The following is a 27,901-nucleotide window of genomic DNA, read 5'->3' as shown; positions in this document are numbered from 1 at the left end:
GGGGGCTTTACCACTGAGCGACATCCCTGAGCGACTTTTATTTTTTATTTTGAGACTCACTGAACTGCTTAGAGCCACTCTACAATGCTGAGGCTCATTTCAAATTTGTGGTTCTCCTGCGTCCCTGGGATTACAGTTATGTGCCATTGTACCTGGCAACTTCTTTTTTTCTTCCACCAAACATTCCATGGAAACAAGCTTTGGGCTGGGGTTAGGGCTCAGAGACAGCTGTCTTGATTCGGTAATCAACTACTACAGGCTCAGAGCATCGAATATTTGTGTCTGGAAGAGGCTCAGGTTTCTCTACCCCCATAACTAGGGGTGCCTAACATCCCAATCCTACAAAAAACTCAGATGGTTGTAGTTGTCAGGTGGATATCTCTTATCTACCTGAGTTGGGAGGCTACAGTTTAGTTTCTGGACTGAGGGGAATTACTGCATGGGGCTCTGCAGGGCTATCTAGTCGGCCTTAACTGGGAATGTGGACTGTGGCCTGCGGCACTGAGCCTCACCACTCAGGGCATCTGCCCTTCAGCCACTTTTCTCTGTACACTCCCAGCTGCAAAACAGCAGGACAGAGTTGCTTTCTGCTGAGCAGCAGCAAGACGGATGGTTTTCTGTGACACATGGGGCTCTGGCCACTATGTGGGTTCTCACCTGGTGCAGGGCTTCCACCACGCGTACCACGTCATAGAAGATAACCACAGTCTCCCGCTCGCTAAGCCTCTTCTCCTTGATGACGTAGTGTTGCAAGTTGATCAGGTCAGCAGTCTTGTCACTGAAGTCGTGTGCACAGAGGCAGTCCAGGACAAGGCAGATGCGCTTCTTCATCTTCTTAACCATTCGGCTAGATTCTATATCCTCAACGATTTCACAGGTGCGGTCCTGAGAGGTAAGTGGGCAGACAGGGCTTGACTGTGGACCCAGCAGGGCCAAGGCCAGGGGTTTGGGACTCTCCTCAGGAGCTGTACACTCAAACCAACCAGAGCCTGGATGAAGACTGCAGGTGTGGGAGGTGGAAGAATGAGGCCCAAGGAGCCAGATGGAGTGCTTAGCACAACTCAGCTTCCCCACACCAAGTGCCAAGACCAATGGGCTGAGGATAAAACATCTCAGGTTAAGGATTCATACTTTGCTCATAATGCAAAGGACTAGCATCTGAGCTGAGCATTTAAAGTCAACTGGGTATTTAAACCCTAATGCGCAGGCAGCAAAAGTGGGGCTTGGGGCATCTTCCTTCCACAACACTCCCACCAAGGTAACTGGCTTTAAAATGACCACATCCCCAACACTTTTTCTCACCAATGTAACTTCCTTTCAATGTCCATTATGATAGACACAGTTAAGTTAAAGAGTAGTCAATCCTAAAAGGCTCCAAGGGTCACACAGTTCTGTGTCCAAGACAACTGCTTTCCCAGGTTGCAGCATTCCCAGGTAGGCACATAATCATGGCTAAGAGTGTGGCTCTGTCCTCAGAAAGCTGGGTTTGGCCCCAGCTTCTCCTTGTCTTAGCTGTGGGACCCGGGGTAATTTTCTTTCTTTCTTTCTTTTTTTTTTAGAGAGAGTGAGAGAGGGGGAGAGAGAGAGAATTTTTAATATTTATTTTTTAGTTCTCGGCGGACACAACATCTTTGTTGGTATGTGGTGCTGAGGATCGAACCCGGGCCGCACACATGCCAGGCGAGCGCGCTACCACTTGAGCCACATCCCCAGCCCCCCGGGGTAATTTTCTTAACCTCCCTGAGTCTCTGGTTCCTCATCTGTAAAAGGGAGCTGGCAATACCCCTCCCCAATTGTTGAGAATTAGAAATGAGAGAACTTATGTCCAGTGTCAAAGCCAGGGCTCAGTAGGTGGACACTGTGACCAACATTGTGGATACAAGAATCATTCTCCTTGTTGCAAAGTATTCCAAGTGAGGTAAAAATAAGGACAACATGGAGACTTTAATCCCACCATCTTAAGGAGGTCCGTGGTGTCATCCCAAGCAGGCTGACATAAACCATGGCCAAACTTTCAAAGATGTCAGAGATGAAATACTAAAAAATCACAAATACCCTCAATGCTTTCATGTTTAAAGGAAACACTCTAACCTTTAGAATTGCCTAATGATACTCTGAGTTGCCTCTAACTACAAATCTAAGAATGAGACCTTATGGGGTATGGATGTGGGATGTGAGTGGCATTTTCCATTTGTTTTGTCAGGAAATCAAGTTGATGAGAAGTTGTTATTACTTGAAACAACAATGATGATGAGAATGTGCCACAACTGCTGGGTGTGTTACACATACACTCATTAATCTTCCTGGCCACCCTTTGAGGGAGGTGCCATTATCACTTTCTCCATTTTACAGATAAGGAGGTCTAAGGCTCAAGTCCAGAGCCTGAAAATCCAGGGCTATCAGCTTGTGTCCTCCCTGGAATGCTACTGCCTCTCAAACATCAGATCTGCCTTAGGAGCTGGCCCTGGGCAGGCTGGCTGAAGGTTCTGCACAAGCTCTGCTGACACAGAGGCTGCTCCCAGGCCCGAGCTGGGGGCCTCCTGGTCATCCTGGCTCTTCATTACTAGAGAGAGAGAGAGCTTCATTTCTGCCCCAGGATGGCTCTTCTCAGAGTATCATCTGTTAACCAGTACCTGTCCCGAGGAATCTGGAACATCAGAGCCTGGGAGCTCAAGGCCATTTGCTGAACCAACTGAAATGCCTGGGCAGACAAAAGGCCTGGTGGTGCCTAAGAAAATCTAACAAGAGCCTTACTGACCCTTCCTCACTGCCCTCCCTTCTGCCCCAGCATGCCCAGCTCCTGACAATGCAACTGAAAAGAGCCCTGATGTCCTTTTTAATTTTTTTGATAGAAGAGATCAAACCTAGGGTCTCGTGTATGCTAGATAAACACTTTATCTCAGAGCTATACCCTTAGCCCTTTTAAAATTTTTATTGTGAGACAGGATCTTGCTAAATTGCCCAGATTGGCCTCCAACTTGAGATCCTCCTGCCTCAGCCTCCCAAGTAACTAGTATTATAGGCATGCCCAATTGAGCCTGAGCATCTTTAAGTGACTTCCTGCTTTGCTTTCTTCTTGGAAAACTAATCTTTCAAAAAAGCCTGGATGCTGAAAGAAGCTTCTGCACCACAGAAGTGCTATAGAAGTTAGTGTGGCCCCAGCCTGACTTCCACCCACCCCAGAGTTCCTGATACATCCAGCAGGGAAGGTACACTAGTGAGTCATATGCCAGGAGTTGTTCGTGGAAACGTACTCTCAGTAAGAGAGGTTAGGTGAGGGGTTAGGTGAGGATGGAGAACAGGTCACTCACCTGGAAGAGCCCGTGGTGGTGGACCACACCGTCCTGCGTGTGCAGGAGGGAGAGCAGAGAGTACTCAGTGTGCAGCAGCATCTTGCCCTGCCTCTCCTCCTGGCTCTCTATGCCTTGGTCACCCCTCTCCTCAAGGGTAAGGATCTTGAAGGAAGCACAAAAAGAAAACCAAAAGAACACACACCTTTCTTTACCCAGCAGAATGATTGCAACAGGGGAAGCAGGGAATTTGCTTTCTACCATGTGATACATGTGCACAACTCACACAAACACACACACACACACAGTGAAGTGAAGCCATTTTTCTTAATGTGACAGGCATGTCATTTATGCACAGATAAACCTCTTTAAATCGAGAGTTATTCTGAGCACAACTGTGTGAACTTGATTACTTCCAGGAAAGAAATGGTGCTACTCTTGCTCATGGGAGCAACGCTGGTGTGAAGGTGGAGAGGAGGGTGGAATGGGCTGCCAGGATGGGCCGTGGGTTCCCGTCTCGCTTACCTTCAGTTGATAAAAGTCATCTGTGCCGTCTTTCCTTGCCAAACACTGCACAATGCTTGGCACTGGTGAATTGCCCAAACGAGGACCTAGGGCACAGAGGACCACTGGCTTACTTTTCAGAAGTCCTATTACAATCCCATGTCAACATCCCATGTGTGTATCACAGTTCATCCCCACTGGACTGACCACTCAATCTCCTGGTGGAGAATTCTCATAGTCTTTTCTCCATAAACAGAGAGGGATGCCTATAATCCAGTTACTTGGGAGGCTGAGGCTGGATGATCACAAGTTTGAGGCCAGCCTTGATAATTTAGTGAGAACTTTTCTCAAAATATATAATAATAAAAGAGGACTGAGGATGTGGCTTAGTGGTAGAGTGGTACCAAATTCAGTTTCTGGTACCAAAAAAAAAAAAAGAAAGAAAGAAAGAAAGAAAAGTAGAGGGAGAGATAGAGATAGAGACAGAGAAAGAGAGGGGGAGGGAGGGAGAGAGGGAGAGGGTAAGGATGAGGGAGAAAAAGAAAAAGGATGTGTATGCATCTAGTATCTGCCTGAGATGCACTTGGCTTTTGCTGGCACATTCCTCAAAACAAAGGTTTTTTACTTATACTGGAATTTCTAGGGAGCATCTGTGAGAAAAGGCTGCCAAATGAACCTCTAACTCAGTGACCCCAGAGCGAGGATCTAGGACACTACAGCTTAACAGGTTCCCCTAGTGATTCAACATAGCTACCTGATCTCTGCTAAGTGCCAGCTGTTGGGACCTTCTGTATTTCTGCAGACACATGGTGCTTGCTGTCCTGGGATAGCATCTCCCTGATCTTTCCGAGCAGAAAGATGATCATGTCATAATGCCACTGCTCTTGAAAAATGCTTAACAGTTACCCACTGTTTTTTTTTTTTTTTTTCCTTGTGGTGCTGGGAATTGAACTCAGGGCCTCGTGCATGCTAGCCAAGTGCTCTACTACTGAGCTACATCATCAGCCTCTGCTGTTCTTTTTTTTGCGGGGGAGGGTACCTGAACTTAGGGGCACTTGACCATTGAGCCACATCCCTATCCCTATTCTGTATTTTGTTTAGAGACAGGGTTGCTTAGGGCCTTGCTAAATTGCGGAGGCTGGTTTTGAACTTGCGTGTGCCACTGCATGTGGCTGCTATTCTTAACATACAACCCAAACTCCTTCCTTTGTTCTCCAAGAGCTTGCATGATTTGTTCCAACCCACCTTTCTAAGTTTTTTTTTTTTTTTTGCTTTTGTGTACAATTCTGGAGATTGAACTCAGGACCTCTTGTATGTCCTGCCCACCTTACTAACTGCACTGTCCCATCCCTGCATCCTAACAGGCTCTTAATTCCTAACACAGTCAGCCTTTTCCTTCCTCTGCACCTCTGCACAAGCTGTCCCTTCTGCCTGGAATTCTTCCCCCCTGATTTTCACATGGCTGCTCCTTCTCATGCTGGGGTGTCAGCTTGAGTGTCACTTCCTCAGAGTCATTTCTTGGTTGCACTATCTATAGGTCTTTCTCATTCTCACACCATCTGTTTACTTCCTTCACAACTTTTCAAGCACCAGTGATGATCTTATTTCTTGTTTACTCTGTTTATTTCTAACTAGAATGTTAAATTCCATGAGGGCAGGAACTTATCTGTCTTTTATCATTGCTATATCCCTGGCAAACAGCACAGGCCTGGTATGCAGTAAGTACCATTAACTATTTGATGAATGTCTGAAGTCTGAGCTATCTCCTATGCCCATAAGTCCAAAATGTTGTCCCAAAGCAAAAGTCATACCTGGCCTCTAGCACCACGAGAATCAGGGTTCCCTGAGGACCTACATCACCTGCAACCCTGACCATATGACTTGCTGGCCTCAGATATTATGTAGAAACACCAGCTGCTCCTCTGGCCTACTGGGAACAACCAATTCTACGGGATTTCTGTACTTATAAGAAGGGTTAGGGTTGCTATACAAAATACTCTGTGAAATTAATCATGCTATCTAAGAATAGTCAAAGTAGTGTCTTCAATGATGAACCTTGGGTTCTACTTTGGTTATGTGTTTGCTGTGGGTACACTGATCTAAGACTGGTATGACAACAACAGAACTGATAACCATTGGCAGAGTGATCTAGGGGCTGGTCTTCCAGTGACATAATGCTTTAAATTCAACCCCCAGTGTTACAAAAACAAAAACCAAAAAGCCACAACAACAAAATAAAGTGGTAAAGTGAAGGTTCAGGCTGAAGGCTGGTCAGGACCACACTCTGCTGTCTGCCAGTCTGACTGAGTGAGCCCACATGCCAGGCCCTACCCTGAACACACCCACCCACTTTGTTGGAGACTTACCGAGGATGAATGGTCCAGCTCTCTTGGCGTTATTTCCAGAAATCCCACTCCCTAGAGCCTTCGCTCTGGCCGACGTTTCCCCAGCTCCTCTGTCTGATGCTCTCCGCTTCATTCTCAGCTCTAGACAAGACAGAAAAGATCTCATTTGATGAATAAGTCGGCAGCCTCCCTTACGCCAACCTGGTCTGTGAGTCTGATTCAGGGACGATCATACACTACCACTGCTGGCCCTCCACTGTTGCTGCTGCCTCCTCCCCACCTGGAGGAGCATCCGAGGTTCCCAGTGACAAAAAACTACATACAGTTCCTTCACTTGGGATTAATTAGGTGCTAACAGAGGGTATCCTTTAAGGCAGCAGATAGGAACCACATAATTGGGGAACCAGCCTGATGCAAAGGGGTTGGTGAAATGCAGAGGAGGAATCTGGGCTTTATAGAGATGACAAAGCCAAAGAGGAGCCTGAGACACAACACAGGCAGACACGAGGGGAGCCAGTCCCATCCAACTGCACCCAGCCCTAAAGCACCTGGCCCATATCTGAGGAGTGCTGGGGCATGGTCCCTAGGAAATGGCGTGTTATACAGGAGGCTGGGTACACCTGTGCCCATGAAGGATGAGGAGTACAACCCAGAGGACTTCCCCACCTAAAATTTGAGCTCCTCTGAAATGAAAGAACACCCAAGTTTTCAATGGGTGAGGGGGTCTACTTCCTCTTCCCTCTCCTACTTTTAAATTTTTCTTTAATTACTCCGCATTATGTACAACCACAAAATGGGATCCTAATCAGAATAAGTTATACTCCATGTATGTATAAGATGTCAAAATACGCTCTGTCATGTATATCTAAAAAAAATAATAATAAAGAAATGAATTTTTTTTCTCTTTAATTAAAGGGAAAAAAATACACTGTGCACATAAAGTTGGGTGAAGAGCACCACTGGAGCTCGATGATCACTGACTTGCTGATAATCCCCTTCTCCCCCAGGCGTTCAATAAAAGGGGCCATAGGAGCCCTTTTATTCTAGTTTCTGGACAACAACCTCTCGACATGGATTTAAAAACAACAAAGAAAGGGGCTGGGGATGTGGCTCAAGCGGTAGCGCGCTCGCCTGGCATGCGTGCGGCCCGGGTTCGATCCTCAGCACCACATACCAACAAAGATGTTGTGTCTGCCGAAAACTAAAAAAAAAATATCAAAATTCTTTCTCTTCTCTCTCTCTCTCTAGAAAAAAAAAAAAAATAAAAAACATTTAAAAAAAAAAAAAACTTCAAAGAAAGAGTTGTTTCTTTCAGAAAGTCAGACGTCTCAGGAAAGCAGAGCCCAGAGGTGATGAGCAATGAAAAGTGTACACGAGGAAGGCAGGGCTCACAGGCTGCTCAGTGTGGCGAGGACTCAGGCAACATCTCCCTGAGTAGGTATTAGGGGTGTGCCAGGCAAGGGGCAAGGACCCTCTAAAGGAAGGATCTGGGTGAGCAAATCCAGAGATAAGAAATGGCACAAAAGCGGGCTGGGGATGTGGCTCAAGCGGTAGCGCGCTCGCCTGGCGTGCGTGCGGCCCGGGTTCGATCCTCAGTACCACATACCAACAAAGATGTTGTGTCCGCCAAGAACTAAGAAAAAATAAATAAAAATTAAAAATTCTCTCTCTCTCTGTCCCCCTCTCTCTCTCTCATTCTCTCTTTAAAAAAAAAAAAAAAAAAAAAAAAAAGAAATGGCACAAAAGCAACAAGTTCCAAGTAGTCTGTGTTGCCGTAGTTCCAATGTGAGGCAGGGAGTGGTAATCAGGGGCCAAGAGAGAGAAACCAGATGGCCACATTAGGGTTGTAGCCACCACCCTTCCCAAAGGGCCCAGAACAACAACATTCTCCCGTAAATTCTTTCTTCACATAAAAATAATTGATGTTCCCTGTAGAAACACTAGAGAACACAGATGAGCAGAAAACAAACAAACAAACAAGGAAGTGTCCTCTCACCACTCAGATGCAATTGCTGTTAACATTCAGTCAGACTTCTCCTGTGTGTATACTAATATTAAAAAAACTCTTTCATTATTACAACAATTTGCATGAACTGTAATGCCACTTTGTGAGCTTCTTTTTCTCCCACCTATTATAAGCATGATATTTATAGTATGGGAAATATATCCTAATAAAGCCGTCAACAAAACAAAACAAAACCCACCCTGATAGTCAGGCACAGTGGTACACACCTGTAATCCCAGGTACCTAGAAGGCTGAGACAGGAAGATCACACGTGTGAGACCAGCCTGGGCAATTTAGTGAGACCCCATCTTAAAATAAAAAACTGGCCAGGATTACTACTGTAATCCCTGTGGCCCGGGAGGCTGAGGCAGGAGGATCATCAATTCAAAGTTAGCCTCAGCAAAAGCAAGGAGCAACTCAGTGAGACCCCATCTCAAAATAAAATATAAAATAGGGCTGGGGATATGGCTCAGTGGTTGAGTGCCCCTGAGTTCAATTCATAGCATAAAAATTACATATATATATAAATAAAAAAGGGGTTGGGATATAGCTTAGTGGCAGTGGCAAAGTGCTCTTGGCTTCAATTTCCAGTACCAAAACCAAAACCAAACCAAACGTAAAAAACTCCCCAAAGAAGATATTCTTCTATGGTACCATGTGAGACAGCTACAGTTTTCTTGGTATAAATATATTATGACTTATCTGGCCTCTTCCAATATGGACATTCATATTCTTTCCATTATTATTTTTTATTAACAGTCCTGCACATACAAGTATACATTTTGCATCCTTAACTCTCTCAGGATAAATTCAAAGAAGTGAGACTTGAGGATCAAATGGGTACACATTTTTAAAGGTATTTGATGATGTATACCACACCAGGCTGTTCTCAAGAAAGCTGTGCTACCAAGTGTGGTGGCACACATCTGTAATCCCAGCAACTCAGGAGGCTGAGGCAAGAGGATTGCAATCTCCAGCCTCAGCGATTTGGCAAGGCCCTAATTCAAAAAGTAAAAAAGTCTAGGGATGCAGCTCTGTGATAAAGTGCTCCTGGGTTCAGTACCCCATTATTTACCTCAAAAAAAAGAAAAGAAAAAAAAGAAAGTCATGCCAACTTCTTCTCACATCAACTGTGTTGGGGAGAGTCCCAGAACCTGTGCAGGATCATTTTCTTACTCTTAAAAATGACTATTACGATGAATAATAAAAAAAGAAGTCTATCATTTAAAAAATTCACATTTAATAATTTCTGAAATTAACCTATCTCACATGCTTACTAGTTGTATGTATTCTTTTCTTTTTTACATAATACCTCTATTTTATCTATCTATCTATCTATCTATTTATTTTTATGTGGTGCTGAGGATTGAATCCAAGGCCTCACACATGCTAGGTAAGTGCTCTATCACTGAGCCACAACCCCAGCCTCTGTATGAATTATTTCTTTTGTGAATTTCCTTCATATTTTTTAAAAAATTTTACTGTTCTAATTAGTTACACATGACAGAATACATTTATGCACTTTATCATGTATAAATGTAGCATAATTTCTCATTTAAAAAATATGTTTTTAGTTGTAGGTGGACACAGTGCCTTTATTTTATGTATTTTTATGTGGTGCTGAGGATCGAACCCAGCACCTCGCACATGCTAGGACGAGCACTCTACCACTGAACCACAACCCCAGCCCCTAATTTCTCATTTTTCTGATTGTACATGTTATAGAATCCATTGGTTTCATTCATATTCTTTCTTCATTTTTTTACTGCTATATGTTTATGAGTGTTATTGTTTTTAGGAGTCCTTTATATATTAAGGCTATAACTGACACAGAATGCAGTTTTTCCTTCATCTTTAAACTTATTCTGTATATAAAAAGGTTAAATTTTATGTAAATATTTTTGTCTTTTCATTTAGTTTGTTTTTACTGATATTCCTGAAAGACCTCCCCTATCCTGAGAACAGATAGGTATTCAAGATGTGGGACAAATCCTCACATGCTGCTGTTCTGGCCCTTGATCCAAACCCCAGAAGACTAATGACATGCAGTGATCTGGAAAGCAGGAGAGATGACCCCATGCACTGTTGGCTTAAGCTACCAGGCTTCCTTCCCATCAGCTCTGATTTGTTCTCTGAGCTGGCCACTGGGGAGCAGAGCTACCGCTTCATTCTGAAGAGTTGTTAACTCAGTGGGCTCAGCAGTCCCCAGATGAGTAGAAGCCAGTTAGGTCCGAATGTGACCTAAAAAACAGGGAAGAATGAAACTGCTTCTAGAAACATCTTATAAAGCTGGGCGGTCTTGCATCTGGCCCAGCATTCCCACTCTTTGTGTAGCTAACTCCTAAGCAACTATCACTTCCTCAAGGAAGCCTGATCCCAGTTAGTCTCATAGTACTCTGTCATTTCCTTCATAGCACTTCCCACATTTTGTAATTATGTATTTATTTGTATGTTTGTATGCTTAATGTCTCTCTGCACCACTAGAAAAATTCCGAACCTCAAAAAGTTCTATAAAGAAAAAACACTCATATACATATGCATGTATTTATATGTGTGTGTATATATATCTACATGTATCATATATATATTTATAAATATGGGTTTATATATATAAATAAAAGCACTGCACTTCAGCAGGTGCACCATGGTTGTGAGAGTTATTTCCAGGGTTAACAGTCCTGTGCTTGTCCTAAGCTGCCCTGGTAATAAATAAATGGTATCACATATTCTGATTCCATCCTCCATCTTCCCTGGGGTGCTGAGCCTCTTCTTCTTCGTAGTTCCCTGGAGAGCACTGGAGAGCTGCATCACATCTGTGTAGAAGCTTCTTACATCCTACGCATGGTCTAGACGACAGTTTGCCAGGAAGAGCTGCAGCCCAGACAATGAGTGAGCTCAGACCGACCCCACCTACCCCACTCAGGATTCAACTCAAGCAAATGGCACGGGAACTGCTCCAAGACACAGGCAGACAGAAGGATGGGAACAGATGGGCAGGGAGAGAGAGAAGGTGCTGGCGGGGAAGAGGTAGCCAGGCTGCCTCCCTTCCTGAATACCCTTTCGTAATACCCAGAGTTGACGGAAGCAAAGCAAGCATGGTGGAGAGGCAAGCTCAGTAGATTGGAAGATGTGGGGGCAGGGCTCACTAGTTAAGAGAGCAAAGATGAAGCTCTTGGGGACACACTTTCCTGCCCCTGCACCCACTGATACACAGGAAAGATGTTCCCCACCCTCAAATCATCCTAATAAGTGTCCCTTCAGAGACACACCTGCAAGTGGTTCACAGATGCTCCCATGGGGAGGCCTGCTTGCAAGGATCTTGGCTACACAGTGTGATGATTCAGCTCTGGATACTCTGGTCTCAAGAACTTAGGGCCCTGGCCCCTCCAGAGATAGCTGCTCCTCCTGTTTGAGTGAAGGGTCCTGCCCAGCCTAGCTCAGGTGCCTGCTGTTTCCTGCATTCATTGCTCCGTGTCTTGGCTTAGAAGTAAAGTATCTAGAGCTTTGAACAGGTCAACTCTTCCCTGTTCTATCTTCACATGTCAGCATCAATCTCCTTAGAACCTAAACTTAACAGGAAGACCAGTGAGGCAACAATGGTGGGTGGGGGGAGGGGAGTTGTCAGGAGAGGGCACCGAAAGAGAACCCAGACTGGCAGCTCTGCCTTCTTTAGGCTATAGCTATACTTCTCAGTCTGAAAGCAAGGGCTTCTGTGTGCTTTTCCAAGCCTGAGGAGTGGGTGTGGGTCTCATCATGAGAAGGTCTCAATTCTGAGACAGTTACCATAGCATGTGTGATTAGGGGAAGCCTAGTTTTAGCTATCAATTTGGGGCTAAGGTCATCTAAAGTAGATGGGCAATGTGAGCCTGGCTTTCCCAGGCAGGCTGTAGAGACATAGAAAGGTTCTAAGGCTACAGATGCCCAGAGTCTGGTGGTACAGTGTGCCAGGGTACAGCAGAGTTGGGTGGGGTAGCCAGGTAACACATTGACACAAAGCATTGTTTGGCTTCATGGATATTATCTTCAAAGAGAGGTGGACTGCAAAGAAAGATGGTACTAAACTAAGGAAATAGTCATTGTCCTACCCAGCTTAGTCTGTCCTCAGCTTCAACCACTGTAAGGCAACTGAAGGCTGGCCAGCGTGTGGAGGGTCCAACCACTTACCTAGAAGTGGACCAAAAGCACGGTCCCCACACAGGCACAGAACAGAGCAAATCCCCTTCCCTCAGCAAACATGACAGGCAGCAGTGGGGCCTACATATGTACAGAGGACTACTCTTAACCTCATTCTAGCATCCTTTTAGCAACCTTGGTTTCTGGAGAGACTGAGAGGTCCTTGTAAGCCAAAACAATGTAGGAAGAGTCCAAGGACAGTCCCCATAAAGAACTATGGTCCCATCCCAGTGAATTCCTCACTGTGTGAACGTGTATTTGCATGTGTGTGGACAAGAACAGCTGGGAGCAATGTTTTGTCAGCAGCTGTCAAAGCCTGCTAGAAGGCAAAGGACTATTGCAAGGTAACACTAAGCCAACAGCTTCAATATTCAGATTGTCCCTGTCAGTAGTCCCAATCCCCATCCCTAGGTTTCCTGGTTGTGAAAAAAAAATCAATCAATAAGCTGGACATGGTGGTCCACGCCTGTAATCCCAGCAGCTCAGGAGACTGAGGCAGGAGAATTACGAATTAAAAGCCAGCTAATATAAATATATATAAAAAGGGCTGGGGATGTGGCTTAGTGGTTGAGTGCCCCCAGTACCAAAACAACAACAAAAATCAATCAATCAATAAAAAGGAAGTTTTCCTAAGCTATGCAGCCTTCTGTCTTCTAGTCTTTACCTCTGACATGATCTACCAAAGGCAGGGATCCTGCACCTCCACTCAAACTACTTTTGGCACCTGGAAAACTTTTATTCTTTTTTTTTAACCTTATTTTATTTACTTATTATCTTTTAAAATATGTATTTTTTAATTATAATTGGACACAATATCTTTTTTTTAATTTTTATGTGGGTGCTGAGGATTGAACCCAGTGCCTCAGATGTTCTAGGCAAGCACTCTACCACTGAGCCACAAACCCCAGGCCTTGAAAACTTTTATTCTTTAAAGACATAGCTTCTAACTGTGTGCATTTGTCAAAACAATTGAACCCATATGATTGAAAAATTTGTGAAATTCACTGAGTTTAAAGACACCACAAATGAAAAAAGCAAGCTGTAAACTGAAGGAACTGGTCAAAATCAATATTACCAATAATGGAAAAATGACATCATGGGCTTACTGATATGATGTGCTGAACAGATCCATCTATTACTTATGCTATTCCCTCCCCCAAAAAATAATACAAACTGAATCTAATGATGAGACAAATAAATTGAGGTATATTTATCAAAATGGGCCTATATGTTCCAAAAACATCAATGTCAGATAGTCAGAGAAAATCTAAGACACTATTCCACCTTAAAGGAGACTGAAGACATATACCAAGTAAAGGCACGGGGGTAATCCTAGAAAAAAAAAATTATAAAGGATATGATTAAGCAACTGGTAAAATCTGAATATACATTAATATTATCTAATATCAGATAATAGTGTTGTATCAGTTACATTTCCTGAATTTGAATATTGTGTTGTGGTTACATAGAATTCCTTGTTCTTAGATTGTCCTTGTAATATATGCTGTAGTATTTAGAGGTGAAGGTCATGATGTCTGGAATTTACTCTCAGGCACTCAGAGGCAGAAGAGAAAGTCCAACCTACTAGAATAATTCTCCAAACCCAATATACAGGTGCAAAGGGCCTGCCTGCTGGGCATGGTGGTGAATACCTGTAATTCTAGTGACTGGAAAGACTGAGGCAGGAGGATGACAAATTTGAGGCTAACCTTGGCAACTTAGGGTGACCCTGTCTCAGAATAAAAAATAAAAGTACCCCCCCAAAAGGGGGAGGGAGTCTACCCTTGGATGCACAGCTATAGTGGCAAAATCTGGAACCTCATACTAGGTAGGAAGATCCAGGCTGGCATGAACTGGAGTTTTAGTCTTTTAGCATGAAGGAATGGGAAAAAAGTGAGGGTTCCATGCAATCTCCAGGTTCACCACCTTGAGGTGTCTTTGTGTTCACATCCTCAAAGGGTTTCTCTGCACCAGGTGTGGGACAGTGGGGCGCTGCTCTCCTTTAGGCTAATCAGGAAGGACACAGGAACCACTCCATTTTAGCTGGACAGATTTCAACAGGCTGTAGTATGTCTGTCTGCCATGGAGGTCCTGCAAGGGCTTCCATGATTTTCAGGAAAAAAACGTAAACTCCTCAGTGAACCTGTCAGACCCAGGCTACATTCCCTGCATCACTGCTCATGTATGTACACTGTACGCAGCCACAACAAATGACTCATGAGTCCCTAAGTATGCCATGGACACCCCTGCCCTGCCCTTCTCTCTGGCTGGCTCTTCCTTCCAATCCTCACTGAACTGTCACCTTCTGCAGCAGATCTTCAAAGAAGGCTGCTTGCCAGAGCCAGCTGCTATTCCTCTAATTCCCAGAGAACCACAGCACCACTGTCCTCTCCTACTGGGCTGTAACCATTGGTTTATTTGTGATCCTCCATCCCAGGTGGTGGGCTTCTGAAGGCTGAAGTTCAATTTGTCTCTACTTTCTCAGTGTATAATAAACTGCTTAAAGAGAAGACTGAGGGACTGTCCATTATGCATCTAGAAGGCACTAAAGCCTCTACTGGATAGGAACAGCTGGATAAGGAGATATAAAATATGGTTCTGCCCTCCTTGACACCAGAGGCTTGAGTAGGACCAGAGAAAGTACATCTGATACCCTGAGCTAGCCAATGTCTGCCAGCTAATGGCAAGAGACAGGGCATCACAGCTACAGACAAGGGTTGCATTAGTGTTGGGTAGTTTAATGAGGAAAAGTCCCATGTCAGAAATGCATGGGGCAGGACAGGGTCTAAATGGGCTGATCACCAATGCTTAAACAGTGATTTCTGCTGGAGAGCCACCCCCACAGAAGAACCAAACCTGTTCATGACACACGTAGTTTGTGCAGAACTCCTCACCCAAGAAGAGACAGACCACCCCCTGATATAAGAACACCCCTTTTGCAACCAGCACAAAGATCTGCCTTCCTACAGAAAGATGTGCGAATGTGAGAGCCTAGCCTACCACTCACACCAGCAACAGGTCTTCTAGGCAACTCTAGGTTTGTGGTGTGAAGGTCCTTCTGTTGGTGTAAAAAACTCCTACCACTCTCATTATATCTGGAATGACAGGAGAAGATTAGAGGTGAGCAAGGTGAATCTGAATATGTGATCCAACTAAGATAACCCATGGACCCGTGCTTTACAAACCACCTTCCACGCTGGAGGGCTGCCAGTTCCCTCATCAATTCCCAGTGAGTCTCCCTGGATGGTGAATTTCAGACTCATGAGTCCATGTGGGAGGCCCACATTAACTATCTAATTTTTGTACATGTTTTTATAGTTTTCAAAGCACTCACAAATATTTAATAATAATGGACACCCTCACCAAACATACAAACATTTCTAGGGGAAAAAAATTGAGGTTTAGAGATACTGAGACCTACTTAAAGTCACCTGGCTAGCTACTGAAAGCTGAGACAACATGAACACAGGTTTTCCATCACTGAGTCTCATATTCTATTTACATGACCACGCTGCTTTCACCACTATTCCCATTCCACCTAAGCCTGCATAATTCTAGGAATGTCAACCCCAGAGAGGGCAGCACCCTCCAGACCTACTGTAAACAAACTGCACTTCTGGAAACTGAGGGCTGCCAAGCCGGAAAACTGCAGGTGAGTGGGGAAGGGAAGGGCCATGACATTCTGGAGGAGGAACTGTAGAGCCTCTCTGGTCAAAGGGCTAGGTCAAAGGTTGCGTTACCAAGCCGGCCTCCCCACAGCCAACCCCCACCTGTTCTGACCCAAGCACTCTGTAAGCCACCCTCACTGCACCTCAATGCTCACATGTAGATGCATCTACCTGGATCAAGGACTTCCCTACAGACCCATTCTCTATCCACACTCAACCCAAGAAACCAAGCAAAATTCATAATTCACAGATCTGAGGGCTTCAAACCATGAACCACTTATCCAAGCGCCAGTTGGGAAAAGCAAGGTAAATCAAGAGGTCATATACTGGGTTCAAGTCTCAGTTTTTATCACTTGAGGAGACCTCCCTTGTGGCAAATCTTTCCAGGCACCTAGCCTTTTAACTTCCATTTTAGGGGTACCTTCTATTTGCCACAAAGCATTCCTGGGGTTTCCTAGATTTTTTTTTTTGCATGGTGCAGGGAATGGAACCCACGGTCTTGCACCTGCTATATGCAAGCACTTCACCACCGAGCCACATCCTGGTTCCCCCCCTTTTTTCTTCTTTTCTGGTACTGGGGATTGAACCCCGGGGTCCTTAACCACTGTGCCACAACACAAGCCCCTTTTATTTTTTTTAATTTTAAGACAAGGTCTCACTATGTTGTTTAGGGCCTTGCTAAGTTGCTGAGCCTGGCTTTGAACTCACTATCCTCCTACCTTAGCCTTCCAAGTCACTGGGATTACAGGTGCACACCACCACACCTGGCATCCTAGTCCTTTTTATTTTGAGATAGGCTGGCCTCAATTTTGTGATCCTTTTGCTCCAGCCTCCCAAATATCTGGGATTACAGGCGTGTGCCATTGCACTATTCTCTCTTTAATTCTCACAACTTTTCCCCCTTTATTACTGAAAAAGCAAAGCCTGGAAACAAGGAGGTTCCCTGAGGCCTGTTCTCTTCTACTCCTGCTAGCCTGGCTGGAAGGAGACACTGTTACAGGGCAATGTCATTCAGTAATGATAGCCATTGCTGAAGGAGGCCTGAATCCTCTCCCTGGTAGCTTGAAGGAACCACTGGAAGCCATTTGCTTTGTGCTCAGGATAGATGCTGGGGGGATGGGGAGGTGGAGGGAGAGGAGGATTAGCAATCCTCTGACTTCAACCAGGATTCCCTGATAACATAGATTGGTGCATGTACTGTCATCTTCACTGTTCCCAGAGTAATGATTTGGTTCATTTTCAAAATTCAGGATATGCATAGCTCCAATTTGTCAAGAATATATATCACATAATTCTCTAAACACTGGGCTTTACTGCCTGGGGGGTTACAAGTGAACCAGGGCTTCTACTCAAGAGTTTTCTGGGTACACAGGGTAAATCCCAGCCCCTGAAGCTGCTTTGCTCCCAGGCTTGTGGGAGAGTACCTGCAGCAGCCAGAGAGGAAGTGACTCAGCCAGTGGGAAGTAGGAGGGGTGCTCACAAAGAGGGCCCTGTGCCCAGCCTGCTCTTCCCAGCACATCCACACCAGACCTGTCCTCTATGGCTGCTTTTTCTCAGAATAATTCCAGTGTGCTGAGTACAGCAGGGCAGGGGACCACAAGGGGCTGAAAAGCCCTATGTCTGCAGCTTGGGGAACCAGCTCAGAGTCTCCTCCAGGAGACAGGATTCATAGATTAGCCCCACACCAGGAGACTGTGTAATCATTCTCATACCCCTCTTCACTCCAGTGACTTGAGGAAGTCCCCACTGGGCTCCATTGTGGCCTCTGTGAAGGGTACAAGGAGGGTTTGGAAGCTAAAGGTCCCTTGCTCAGAGAATGCCAGAAGAATTCTTAAAGAAAAGCATTGGGGCTGTGCACACAGAGGTGGACAGAAGATCTCTCTGCAGGTTCTTCTGGGGAAAAGATCAGCCAAATAAGAAAACAGTCCCTAGGGGCTGGGGTTGTGGCTCAGTGGCAGACCACTTGCCTCGCACACGTGAGGCCCTGGGTTCGATCCTCGGCACCACATAAAAATAAACAAAATAAAGACAATGCATCCGTCTATAACTAAAAAATATTAAAAAAAAAAAAAAAAAAAAAAAAAGGAAAACAAAACAGTCCCTGGGGATGCTGACAGGCTGGCTCCTCCTGGGGGCAAAGGACTTTACTAGCAGTCACTTAATAGCCACCAAAACAGGATCCAGGGCAATGCTACCAGCCCTGCCACCAGCTCACCCCTCCTCCCTATCTCCGGAAGCAGCTGATGTGACAACAAATATCTGTCACTATGTGTGGGTGTTAGAGGAGGAAGGGACAGACTTAATAGCTCTTTCTTGGGCTGTGCTGGTCTGGGATTCCCCATCTAGAGAAGCAGCCTGGGGAAGCAGCCAAGCACAGTGGCTTGGAAAAAAGTTGTGGTGGTCTTTGACTCTGCAGGGGCCTTCTGTCATGTGCAGCAATAGCAAAGCAAGTCTCTCCTGTGTCATGCCAACCTGCTCCCGCTTCCTTGGGCTAGAAGATTGCAACAAGGGAAATCCTGGCATGAGCATGTGACTCAGGGGCTCCTCAGCTCAAAATATCAGTCATTGCTTTATGTGGTGACTCAGCCCAGGTACAAGGCCTCCATAGGATCCCATGAGGAGTTCAAGTCTTGCTACTCATGACAGCCCAAATCAGGTAGGAGAAAGCAGCAAGAGACCAAAGATGGACTGGTTAAGCCTGAGAGTCACCTCTCTGTCCACTGTATGGCCTGGACACATGCTTCTCTGCTAAAAGCCTCCTCACTTAGAGAAGAACACCACTGCCCCTGAGGAGGGTACCTCCAAGGACTGCCAGAAACCAGCATATAGGAGGTACTAGATAAATGTTATCTCTTCCTTCTATCACAGACTTCCAGAGTCACCCAGGAAAGCCAAGGCTGATCCAGGTGCATACAATTCTCTCTTTACACTGTTTTCAACAGCAAAAATCACTACAACTGTCCTGTGAAAAAGAGAATTTGGAGTGGGGCCAACAAACTGCCTTTCCTTAACTGCCTCTATAAAAACCTTAAATTAAATTTCACAACTTTGACAGTGAACAATACAGTTTGCTTTTTGAAGTTTTATGGAATGCTGCTGCCTGTGGTTGCTCAGAAGGGCAAGAAGCTGCCTGGTATGATTATAGAGGCAGGCAGCAGGCCCCACCATCAAAGTGCCCCTCAGCTGGCCATTCACGTGGGTGGGCCCATGTAAGAGCCCCACCTGCTCTGAGCCACTGAGAGGTCAGACAGGGTTGATGTTGAGGGCCATGAGACATCCCACACACACTAGCGAGAGCACATTTATTATCCAATGTATGTCTTCAGAGGGGGCTTCTCTATTTCAGGCCCAGAAACTGCACAGAAGATGTAATGAAACTATAGCCAACAATGAAAAAGAAGAAAATACACATGCCTAGGTCCAGCAATTCCAGATCTGGGATATACTCAAGTAAGTTTATAAAAATAAATGGGCTTGGGCTGGGGTTGTAGCTCAGTGGTAGAGCACTTGCCTAGCATGTGTAAGGCCTTGGGTTTGATTCTTAGCACCACATATAAATAAATAAAATAAAGGTCCATTGAAAACTAAAAATATATCAAAAAAAAAAAAAAAAAGAATGAGCTCAACCAGGGTCCCTATGGAACCATGCATAGTAGCAAAAAACAAAACCAAAAAAAATTAAAAACACCCACACATCCACCCACCAAGACTGACCTGGAAACCTATGTTCCTCTAATAATGGGATGCTATGTAGTCTTAGGTCCATACCTCCTAAGAAAGATGTCTATAATAAAGTTATCCCCAAAAAGCAACTGCAGTACTATATGTATAATATGATCCTACTTTTGTTAAAATATTAAAACTGGGCACAGTGGCACATTTCTGTGATCCCAGGTACTCAGGAGGCTGAGGAAGGAGGATTACAAGCTCAAGACTAGCCCTGGACAATTTAGCAAGACTCTGTCTTCAAATAAAAGGAGTACTTATCTAGCATGTATGAGGCCCTGGGTTCTACCTCTAGTACCACACACACTAAAACAAAAACCCCTATATCCTTGAATATTGTTATGGTTTGGATGTGTTACCCACCAAAAGCTCACGTGTGAGATAATGCAAGAACATTCACAGGTGAAATGATTGGGTTGTGAGAGCTTTAACCCAATCAATGTATTAATCCTCTGAGGGGATTAACTGAATGGTAACTAAAGGCAGGTAGGGTGCAGCTGGAGGAGGTAGGCTTGGGGGCGTGGCTTTGGGGTTTATATTTTGTATCCAGTGAGTGGAGTTCTTCTCTGCTTTGGTCATCTTGTCTTGAGCCACTTCCCTCCTTCATGTTCTTCCTCCATGATGTTCAGTCTCACCTCCTGCCCCAAGAAATGCAGCCAGCTATCTATGGACTGAGACCTCTGAAACTGATAAACTTTTTCTCCTCTAACTGTTGTTATCAAGTCTTTTAGTCACAGCAGCGAAAAAGCAGATTAAAAAAATATGTGAAGGAGACTTCTAGAAGAAATTTAATAGTGGATACCTCCAGGCAATGGAACTAGGGGCCCATGAAGAGGGGGGAGTTTTATTTTATATTCTTTGGTATTATTTGACTATTTTACCATAGACTACTATAGCAATAATTTAATAATAATAATTTTTGAGAAACTAAAGATTTTCTGAACTCATTAGAATTATTAAGCACAGTAATGGAACCAAGGATGGCTGGGCTTCACAGAAGGCAACTTGAGAGGATATGGCATAGCAACAAGGGTAAGTTAAGTGCCCCAGATGTATGTGTACCATGCAGGAGATTGAGGATGGAAAGGTCAAGGTCAACATTCCTGGACAGCTTCAACTCTCCTAGGCAGCTTGCAAACATTTCTATGAGGAACTTCCTGATTGCTACCTGGCATGCAGAAGGGCTGACAGCTGGCTCAGGAGGCTCCTTTGGTGATACTTACAGATCTTCCAGCAATGACATCTCCTGGGCCCCATCATAGCTGGGGCCAGGGTCCTGACTACATAGTGGTGCTAGGCTAAACAGGCTACAGACAAAACACCCTGTGTTTAATCCTCAGTACTATAGTGGATACGGGGATTGTTATGCCTATTTTTAAAAAAATATTTATTTACTTATTTTAGTTGTAGTTGGACACAATACCTTTATTTTATTTATTTTTTATGTGGTGCTGAGAATTGAACCCAGGGCCCCGCACGTACTAGGCAACGCTCTACCGCCGAGCCACAACTCCAGCCCAAGCCACAATTCCAGCCCTGTTATGCCTATTTTATAGAAGCAGAAACGGGGGTTAGAATGATTTGTTCAAGTTCACTCTACTAGCAGGTGGCACAGCTGGATTCTGAAGCCAGGTCTGCCTATACCCTTAACTGCTACATAAACTAGATTTAAAGTCTTTTTACCCACTACCCATAGGACAGGAGGGGGAAGAACTTGTCTGTAGGCAGTGGGAGTTCCATTCTTCCGGCAAAGAAGGGACTGGCTGAACTTTGTCAAGGTCCTTTCAAGCTTCATAGTTCTATGAATCCAAGAGTCTATGTGGACTCACCTCCCTGGGGCCACAGTCTAGTCAGGATGGAGGAAGGAAATGGCACAGGTTCCAGAGACGCACATATGTGGCTGGAAGTCCCGGCTCTGTCCTCACTAGCTCTGTAATGATAGACAGGCTACTTAACCCTTCAGTCTAGTTGTGCTGTTCTATAAAGCACAGATAAGCCCTCCTTCCTCAGAGTCAATACAGTACTGCAGAGGACTCAACAAGGGATCTGATGGTTGTGGGGATCCTTCTTTTTTGCTGTTTTGCTTCCGGTTTCTTTAGATGCAAATACCGAGACACCCTAAACCCATTGAAGCCTGAAGCAACATATTTGCTGCAAAAGTAGCAGGTCTCTTCCTCTCCAGAAATGGCAGATATCAGCAATGGAGTCGAAAGCCCCATGGAATGTTGGGCTATGCTAATCTCAAGATCTACAAGGGGCTGAACAGAGCTTATCCCTAGAAGTACTGCTGTCCCCTTAACATACCTCATATCAGCTTTGCTCCAAACATAGAAAAGTCCTGCTCTTGCCAATTCCTATTCCAATGACCACTCCAACACCACTGGGCTCTTGCCCATCTATTCAACCCGGGAGTAGATATACTTGCTGGGGGAGTAAGGGTGCTCCAGCTTATAAATGGACAGCCTAGAAATTCTTTTTAAAAAAATCGAGAGAGATTCTAATTGGGGCAGCAACCCCTCTTCTAGAAATGCATCATGTAGATATCTAAAGATATCTAAAGATAAATTCATATGTATGAAGAAAGTTACATCAACTTTGGGGAGCCAAAGACAGAAAATAACCTATGTTTATCATCAACAGAGAGTTTGCTGAATAAACTACACTCAAGATGGGACAAAATATGGCCCCAAATGACCCAGACACGTACATGCATGTGCCAGAATGGAACCATTTCTAAGACAGTAAGTCAAAGCAAGAAAGACCAACTTTCCCCATCCTGGCTCTTCATTACAGAACCTGGTGTTATGTAGAGGCAGCTATGGGCCTAGAATCACTTTCAAGGATACAGTATCATCTGAGCAGGTGGAGAAAAAAATGCTCTTATTTCAGGTGACTTTTCTGTTCATTTAACACCATAACCCAAGGACAAAACCTGTGAAAAACTCCCAAATTCCAACAGGCTTGTTCCACTCTCCATAGCCTCACTGGATTCAGGGACAGTTCCCAGCTCCCTCAGAACCCAGAGGGACAAGAGGCAGCTTCCTTTTACATCCCTGATGGTTCTGAGTTCTGAGAAACAGGATTCAATTTGATAACCCAGCATCAGGCAGTGAATCCAATCTCAAGGTCTCTTTCCAAATAGCATCTACAGGGGGCGCTGACAAAGGTCTCTCTCCTCTGAGGGTCTGCTGCTGTTCAGATCCCTCATCTGCTATAGCTTGCTGAATCAGGGTGGCAATCCTCAGACGGAAGGGCTGACTGTATTGGAGTTTCTGAAATTTGATTAAGTTCACTCTCTGGTCAAACCTGGACAGAAAAAAGGCAAAGGGAAGCTGCCCTTCTTTAGGTGCTGACCCAGACAAAAGCAGCACACCTGCCCCAAAGCTCAACAGGGTTCCATAGGACTTTGCAATTGATACTCCCCTTGGGGGTAAGCTCAGGGCTTACTGAATGGAGCTGCAGATTCCACTGGCTATTATTTTCTCCCTGAGCCACCAGATCACTGCACTATCATTCACTGTCACCCAAAACCATCACTTCCAAATACTCCTAAAGACCAGTGGATTTCCCCTCAAGCATTTCTGATCTCTGCCCTCCTCCCCATCCCCATCCTCTCTGATCCAAGCCCCCATTAGCCTTTGCTCTGATAACTACCAACAGCCTCCAGCCTTCAACTAATTCCTAATTTTTTTTTTTGGTGGGGGGTATGGGGATTGAACCCAGGGTGCTTAACCACTGAGCCACATCCCCAGCCCTTTTTTATATTTTACTTAGAGACAGGGTCTCACTGAGTTGCTAAGTACCTGGCTAATTGCTGAGGCTGATTTTGAACTTGAGATCCTCCTGCCTCAGCCTGCCAAGTTTCTGGGATTACAGGTGTGAGCCACCTTGCCCAGCTCCAACTGGGACTCCAGTCCATCCTCATCCCACAGCCAGAGGGCTCTTTGGAAGACACAGGTCTAATACTGTATTTCCTCCACTTCAGACATCCATCACTAACAGAATACAAAGTTCAAGCATCTTAGCATGGTGCCTGCCTACCTCTACAGCTTGCCTATAACCCCTGTGGCTCCTAAAATACCACATAGTTGCACCTGTGCCACACTGCTCCCCCTCTGAGTGCTTCATGGACTCCCAGAAAATTCTATTTACTCCTCAAGATCCAGTTCAAGTTCTAAGTACTCTCTGAAGTTTTCAATCTCTTCATCCATTTACTTAGTTCACGCTACATGCTGCACAGACTTCTAGCAGATTCACCAAGCTCTGTGCAATGTCTATGGGTTAGGTGCCCACCTGTCCCTGCTGGAATACAACTCCTCCAAGGCAGGGTCTTACTTCTCCTCCTCCTCCTCTTAGTACCCAGCACACACCAGCCATACTTGGCAGCTCACGTGTATGCAATTGGGGTTCTGTATTTTGAGTCACCAGACTCATCAAAGTGATTGATGCTTCCTGATTATGCCAATTTAGGTTCCAGACAAGGGTCACTAGTAGGGACTCACAGAAAAATTCTAAATACATTTTCTCCTATGTGTACTTTAAAATGCTGTTTTGTTTTCCCCCCCTCTGCAGTCCCTACTTCTATTTTAAAAAATGGTTCTTTTAAAAAGCCAAGCTGAATCATCTGCACCGCTCCCATACAGACTGGGTAAACTCCCCATAGATTTTCTTTTCAGAAAGAATATAATAAAATTCTGTGATCTTGTGATCCCTCAGGACAGTTCTGACAGCTCACTGGGAAACATTTCTAGTCACCATGAACTGCTTCAACTAATTCCTAGAAGTTCTTTCCAGCAGCCTGCAGTAAAAGCTAACACTTACCAACCATCTATTTGATGAGTACCAAGTATTCAACCTGCACCATCTTACTTAATCCTTACAACTGTCCCGCTAGGGAAGTACTCATATTGTTCCTATTTTACAGATGAGAAAGCTGGGCATGGAGAAAATGTTACCCCTAGTGTAGAACCCAGAACCAAATAAACCACTACAATCTACTGCCTTCCTCAAAGGTCAAATTAAAGGCACACATGAGCAAATATATCCTTTACAACCAGCTATCTGAGAGGTCAGCCTCACCTACCCAGCTGTTTAAGTGATCTGCAATCCCAGGAAGAGAAGGGCACATGTGGCAGGCTGGCACTTCTGTACCAGACAGAGAAGCCCAGGCCCATGCAGGGAGTACCTACTTATCTCTGCTTTCTCAGCAGAGACCCCTACCATAGTACCAACACTCCTCCCTCAGTAGCCCACAGTGGTCTCTGAAGAGGGCTCCAGCCTATCAGTCCTCTCCTCTTTCTTTTTTTCCTGTAAAAGGATCCCAGGGACATCTATTTAAAATACGGATCAAATCATGTTACTCCTCCACTTAAAAGCTGTTCACGGGCTCCCCAGTAACCTGGGCATAAAGTGGTATCCTCTAGTCAACCTATATTGCTTTACCTTGTACTATGCCAATTTCTACACTATATTGAACAATCAGAGGTTCCTGGAATAAACTATGAATCTCTCTTTCTTTCTCAGAACAACACCTTCCTCTTCATTCTCACCTGGCTAAGTTTTCCCCTCCTCTCCTCTGGTCTTGGCTCCACAGTCACTTCTGCCAGGCCCTCCCATGGTATTCGTCACCTCTTGTCCCACACCCCAGGCTGAGCTAACCTTTCTCTGCTGGGCTCCCACAGCACTCTGCTCCTGCTACTATTAGCTTTTTTAGATCACCTTTCAACTATTTTTTTTTTTTTTTACAGGTCAGTCTTCTTTATCTATACTGTGAGCTCCTTGAAATAGAAACAACTAACACCTTGAATTCTACTTAGTGTGGCAGACATGGTTCTAGGTGTTTTACATGTGTTAATGTTTAACTCTTCCTGATAACTCTATACTATCACCCCTGTTTTACAGATGAGAGCAATGAAGGCACAAAGAGGTTAAGCAAAGTGCCCAAGATCAAAGAGCTAGAAAGCTACCAGAATTTGAACTCAGGAAGCGTGGTTCCAAAGCCAACTTCTTTGAGCCACATCCCCAGTCTGCTTTTCAATTTTTATTTGGTAGCCACTGAGTCACATACCTAGCCAATTTTATTTTTTATTTTGAGACAGGGTCTTGCTAATGTGCTGAGGCTGGCTTTGAATTTGCCATCCTCCTGCCTGAGTCCTCACAGCTGCTAGAATTACAGGCCAGCGCTGTAACACCTGCTCCAAAGCCCACTCTCAACCACTGTATTATACAACACTTGCCTCTTCAGGCAAGAACCCTGTTGTTCTGTGAGGAATGAATGAATGGCCACTACCTTTAGACTGTCTAGATCTAATCCATTAACAACAGGCAGAGGGAGGTCATGAAAGAGGGCTGAAGGAGCTCACAAGCACTGTTTACAAGTAGGGATTCTCTGGGGCCTACAATTACATATTCTGCTCTTCCTTATCTAATGCAAAACTACTCAGGCAAGTGGGAAAGGCGCCCAGCCCAGCATGACTACCCTCTTCCCCCAATGGGTTTCTCAAAACCAAGCAAAGCCAACCGGTTTCCTCCAGTGAGGAAACAGAGCAAAGTCTATTCTGCTACAGAAGGCGGCTGTCATCTCTTCCTTCCGCCAACAAAAGGGAAACAAACCTGGGGAGTGGGGTTGGGCAGAGAACGCCTTCAGAAAAATGAATGCCCCTATCTACTGGTTGGAAGGTGGGGTCAAGTGGCGTGGAAAAGGGCGGGCCTGACCTGCACGGCAGGTGAAACACTGACCACAGCAAGCTCTCCCCTTGGGGAAGACCAGCCAAACGTGGACCTGGCAAGCAGGTACCTGTGACTAGCACCTGAACGCCGCCCAGGATCCGAAAATTCCCCAGCAGCGATGATACCGGTGCCAAAGGGTGAGGGTTCCAGGAGGAAGCCCGGCTGGTCCTCCCTGGGGACTAGTCCTCTAACTTTCAAGTCACTCTTGGGATCAGGAGGGAAACGTGGAGAGGCCGAGGGCGTCTCTCTGGGAAAACCTGACTGGGTTAAAACGCTCAACACTTCACTCAGTGGCTGAGTGACTCTGGGCAGGGCTGGCTGTGCCCACTTCCCAAGGTTGCGGCGGAGACTGAGGCTCCCGGAGGTCGCCGCCCCCGCCGCCGGGGAAGAGCAGACCCCCCAGCGGAGGAGGAGGCATTCGCTGTTGCCATTTCTGTCGCGCCCGGATGATTTCAAGCTGTCACTCGGGTCCCACCGCCAAAGCCGCCGAGGCCCGCCGGGCCAACACGCACCCCCCTCCCGGCTCCCAGTTCTAGACCCCCGGCCTCACCTTCCCCAGGTAGTCAGCGCTGCTCGCCCATAGTCCGCAGCCCGGAGCCGGGGCTGCTCGGCGCTCCGTCCCGGAGGGCCAGGGCCGGGCCGGGGGCGTGGGAGCCGCTCACCGCCGCCTCCCAGCACAGCCGCGCGAGCAGCCGCCGCCGCCGCCGCCGCCGCCTCCCTCCATGGCTGCGGCGCCGCCACCTGACAACGGAAGTGACGCACCGCCCCTCCCCGGCCCGCGCCGCAGCCCGCCCCACCCCCTTGCCTGCGTCGTCGGCCCCGCGCCCTGGGCTTCTGCGCCATCTTGACATTGGGCGGAAGCCTTCACGTAAGAGTCCAGAATCGGACTGACGATTGGCTCAGGATGGGGTCTGGGCCGAAGATTGTGAGACCATTGGAGGCTGAGACCCCAAGGGGCGGTATTTAACCACAATCTAAGTGTGCGGTGAGGCTGGGACTGAGGCACCGCCCCACCTAGACTCCACAGAATCTCGAAGGCCCTACACTAGTGCTGCTGGGGTTGAAGTCTCCGGCAGTTGGAAGATCGGTCAATTGTTGTGTATTTATCAGAGAAAGGCGATCCTTCTTTGATCTCCATTTCTCGACTTCTGCAACTCTGTGGAAAGCGCTGCAGTTAGGCTCAATGAAAGACAGGCATTCCTGTCGCAATGCTCACAATTCATTTGCCCTTAGAAACCTTGAGGATGGTCAGACCAGGAAGGTTTACAGTGAAGAGTTCCTATTAACGATTCCAGTCATTTAACCTCACTCCCTTCCGCTACAGTTTCAGCCCCTCCTGATATAGTTTCAATCCCTTTCTCCTCCTCCTCCTCCAGCAACCACGCCCTCCATGAATCAGCTTCTTGCACTAGCAGATGAGCCCTTTAAAGGGATTGCATCAGGCTGGTGACTCACCGGAGC

The 27,901-nt window shown here is 45.8% G+C and overlaps 1 protein-coding gene across 1 annotated transcript in view; it reads right to left on the bottom strand.

The window, feature by feature from the left end:
- The window catches only part of STK40 (serine/threonine kinase 40), a 43,181-nt gene extending 15,984 nt beyond the window's left edge, over window positions 1-27,197 (bottom strand). The window contains exons 1-5 of the mRNA XM_081307546.1: window positions 26,991-27,197; window positions 6,161-6,280; window positions 3,816-3,901; window positions 3,312-3,455; window positions 658-885 (exon numbers count right to left, since the gene is read on the bottom strand). Coding sequence (XP_081163672.1) covers window positions 658-885; window positions 3,312-3,455; window positions 3,816-3,901; window positions 6,161-6,272 — 570 coding nt within the window. The 5' untranslated portion in view covers window positions 6,273-6,280; window positions 26,991-27,197. The remainder of the gene's footprint in view (window positions 1-657; window positions 886-3,311; window positions 3,456-3,815; window positions 3,902-6,160; window positions 6,281-26,990) is intronic.
- Window positions 27,198-27,901: the final 704 nt, after the last annotated feature.

This window comes from Spermophilus citellus (assembly GCF_964194105.1).
Source record: "Spermophilus citellus genome assembly, chromosome: 9".
Classification (NCBI taxonomy): Eukaryota; Metazoa; Chordata; class Mammalia; order Rodentia; family Sciuridae; genus Spermophilus; species Spermophilus citellus.
Note: the sequence above shows the minus strand (reverse complement) of the source record. Positions and strands in the feature narration are given on the sequence as shown.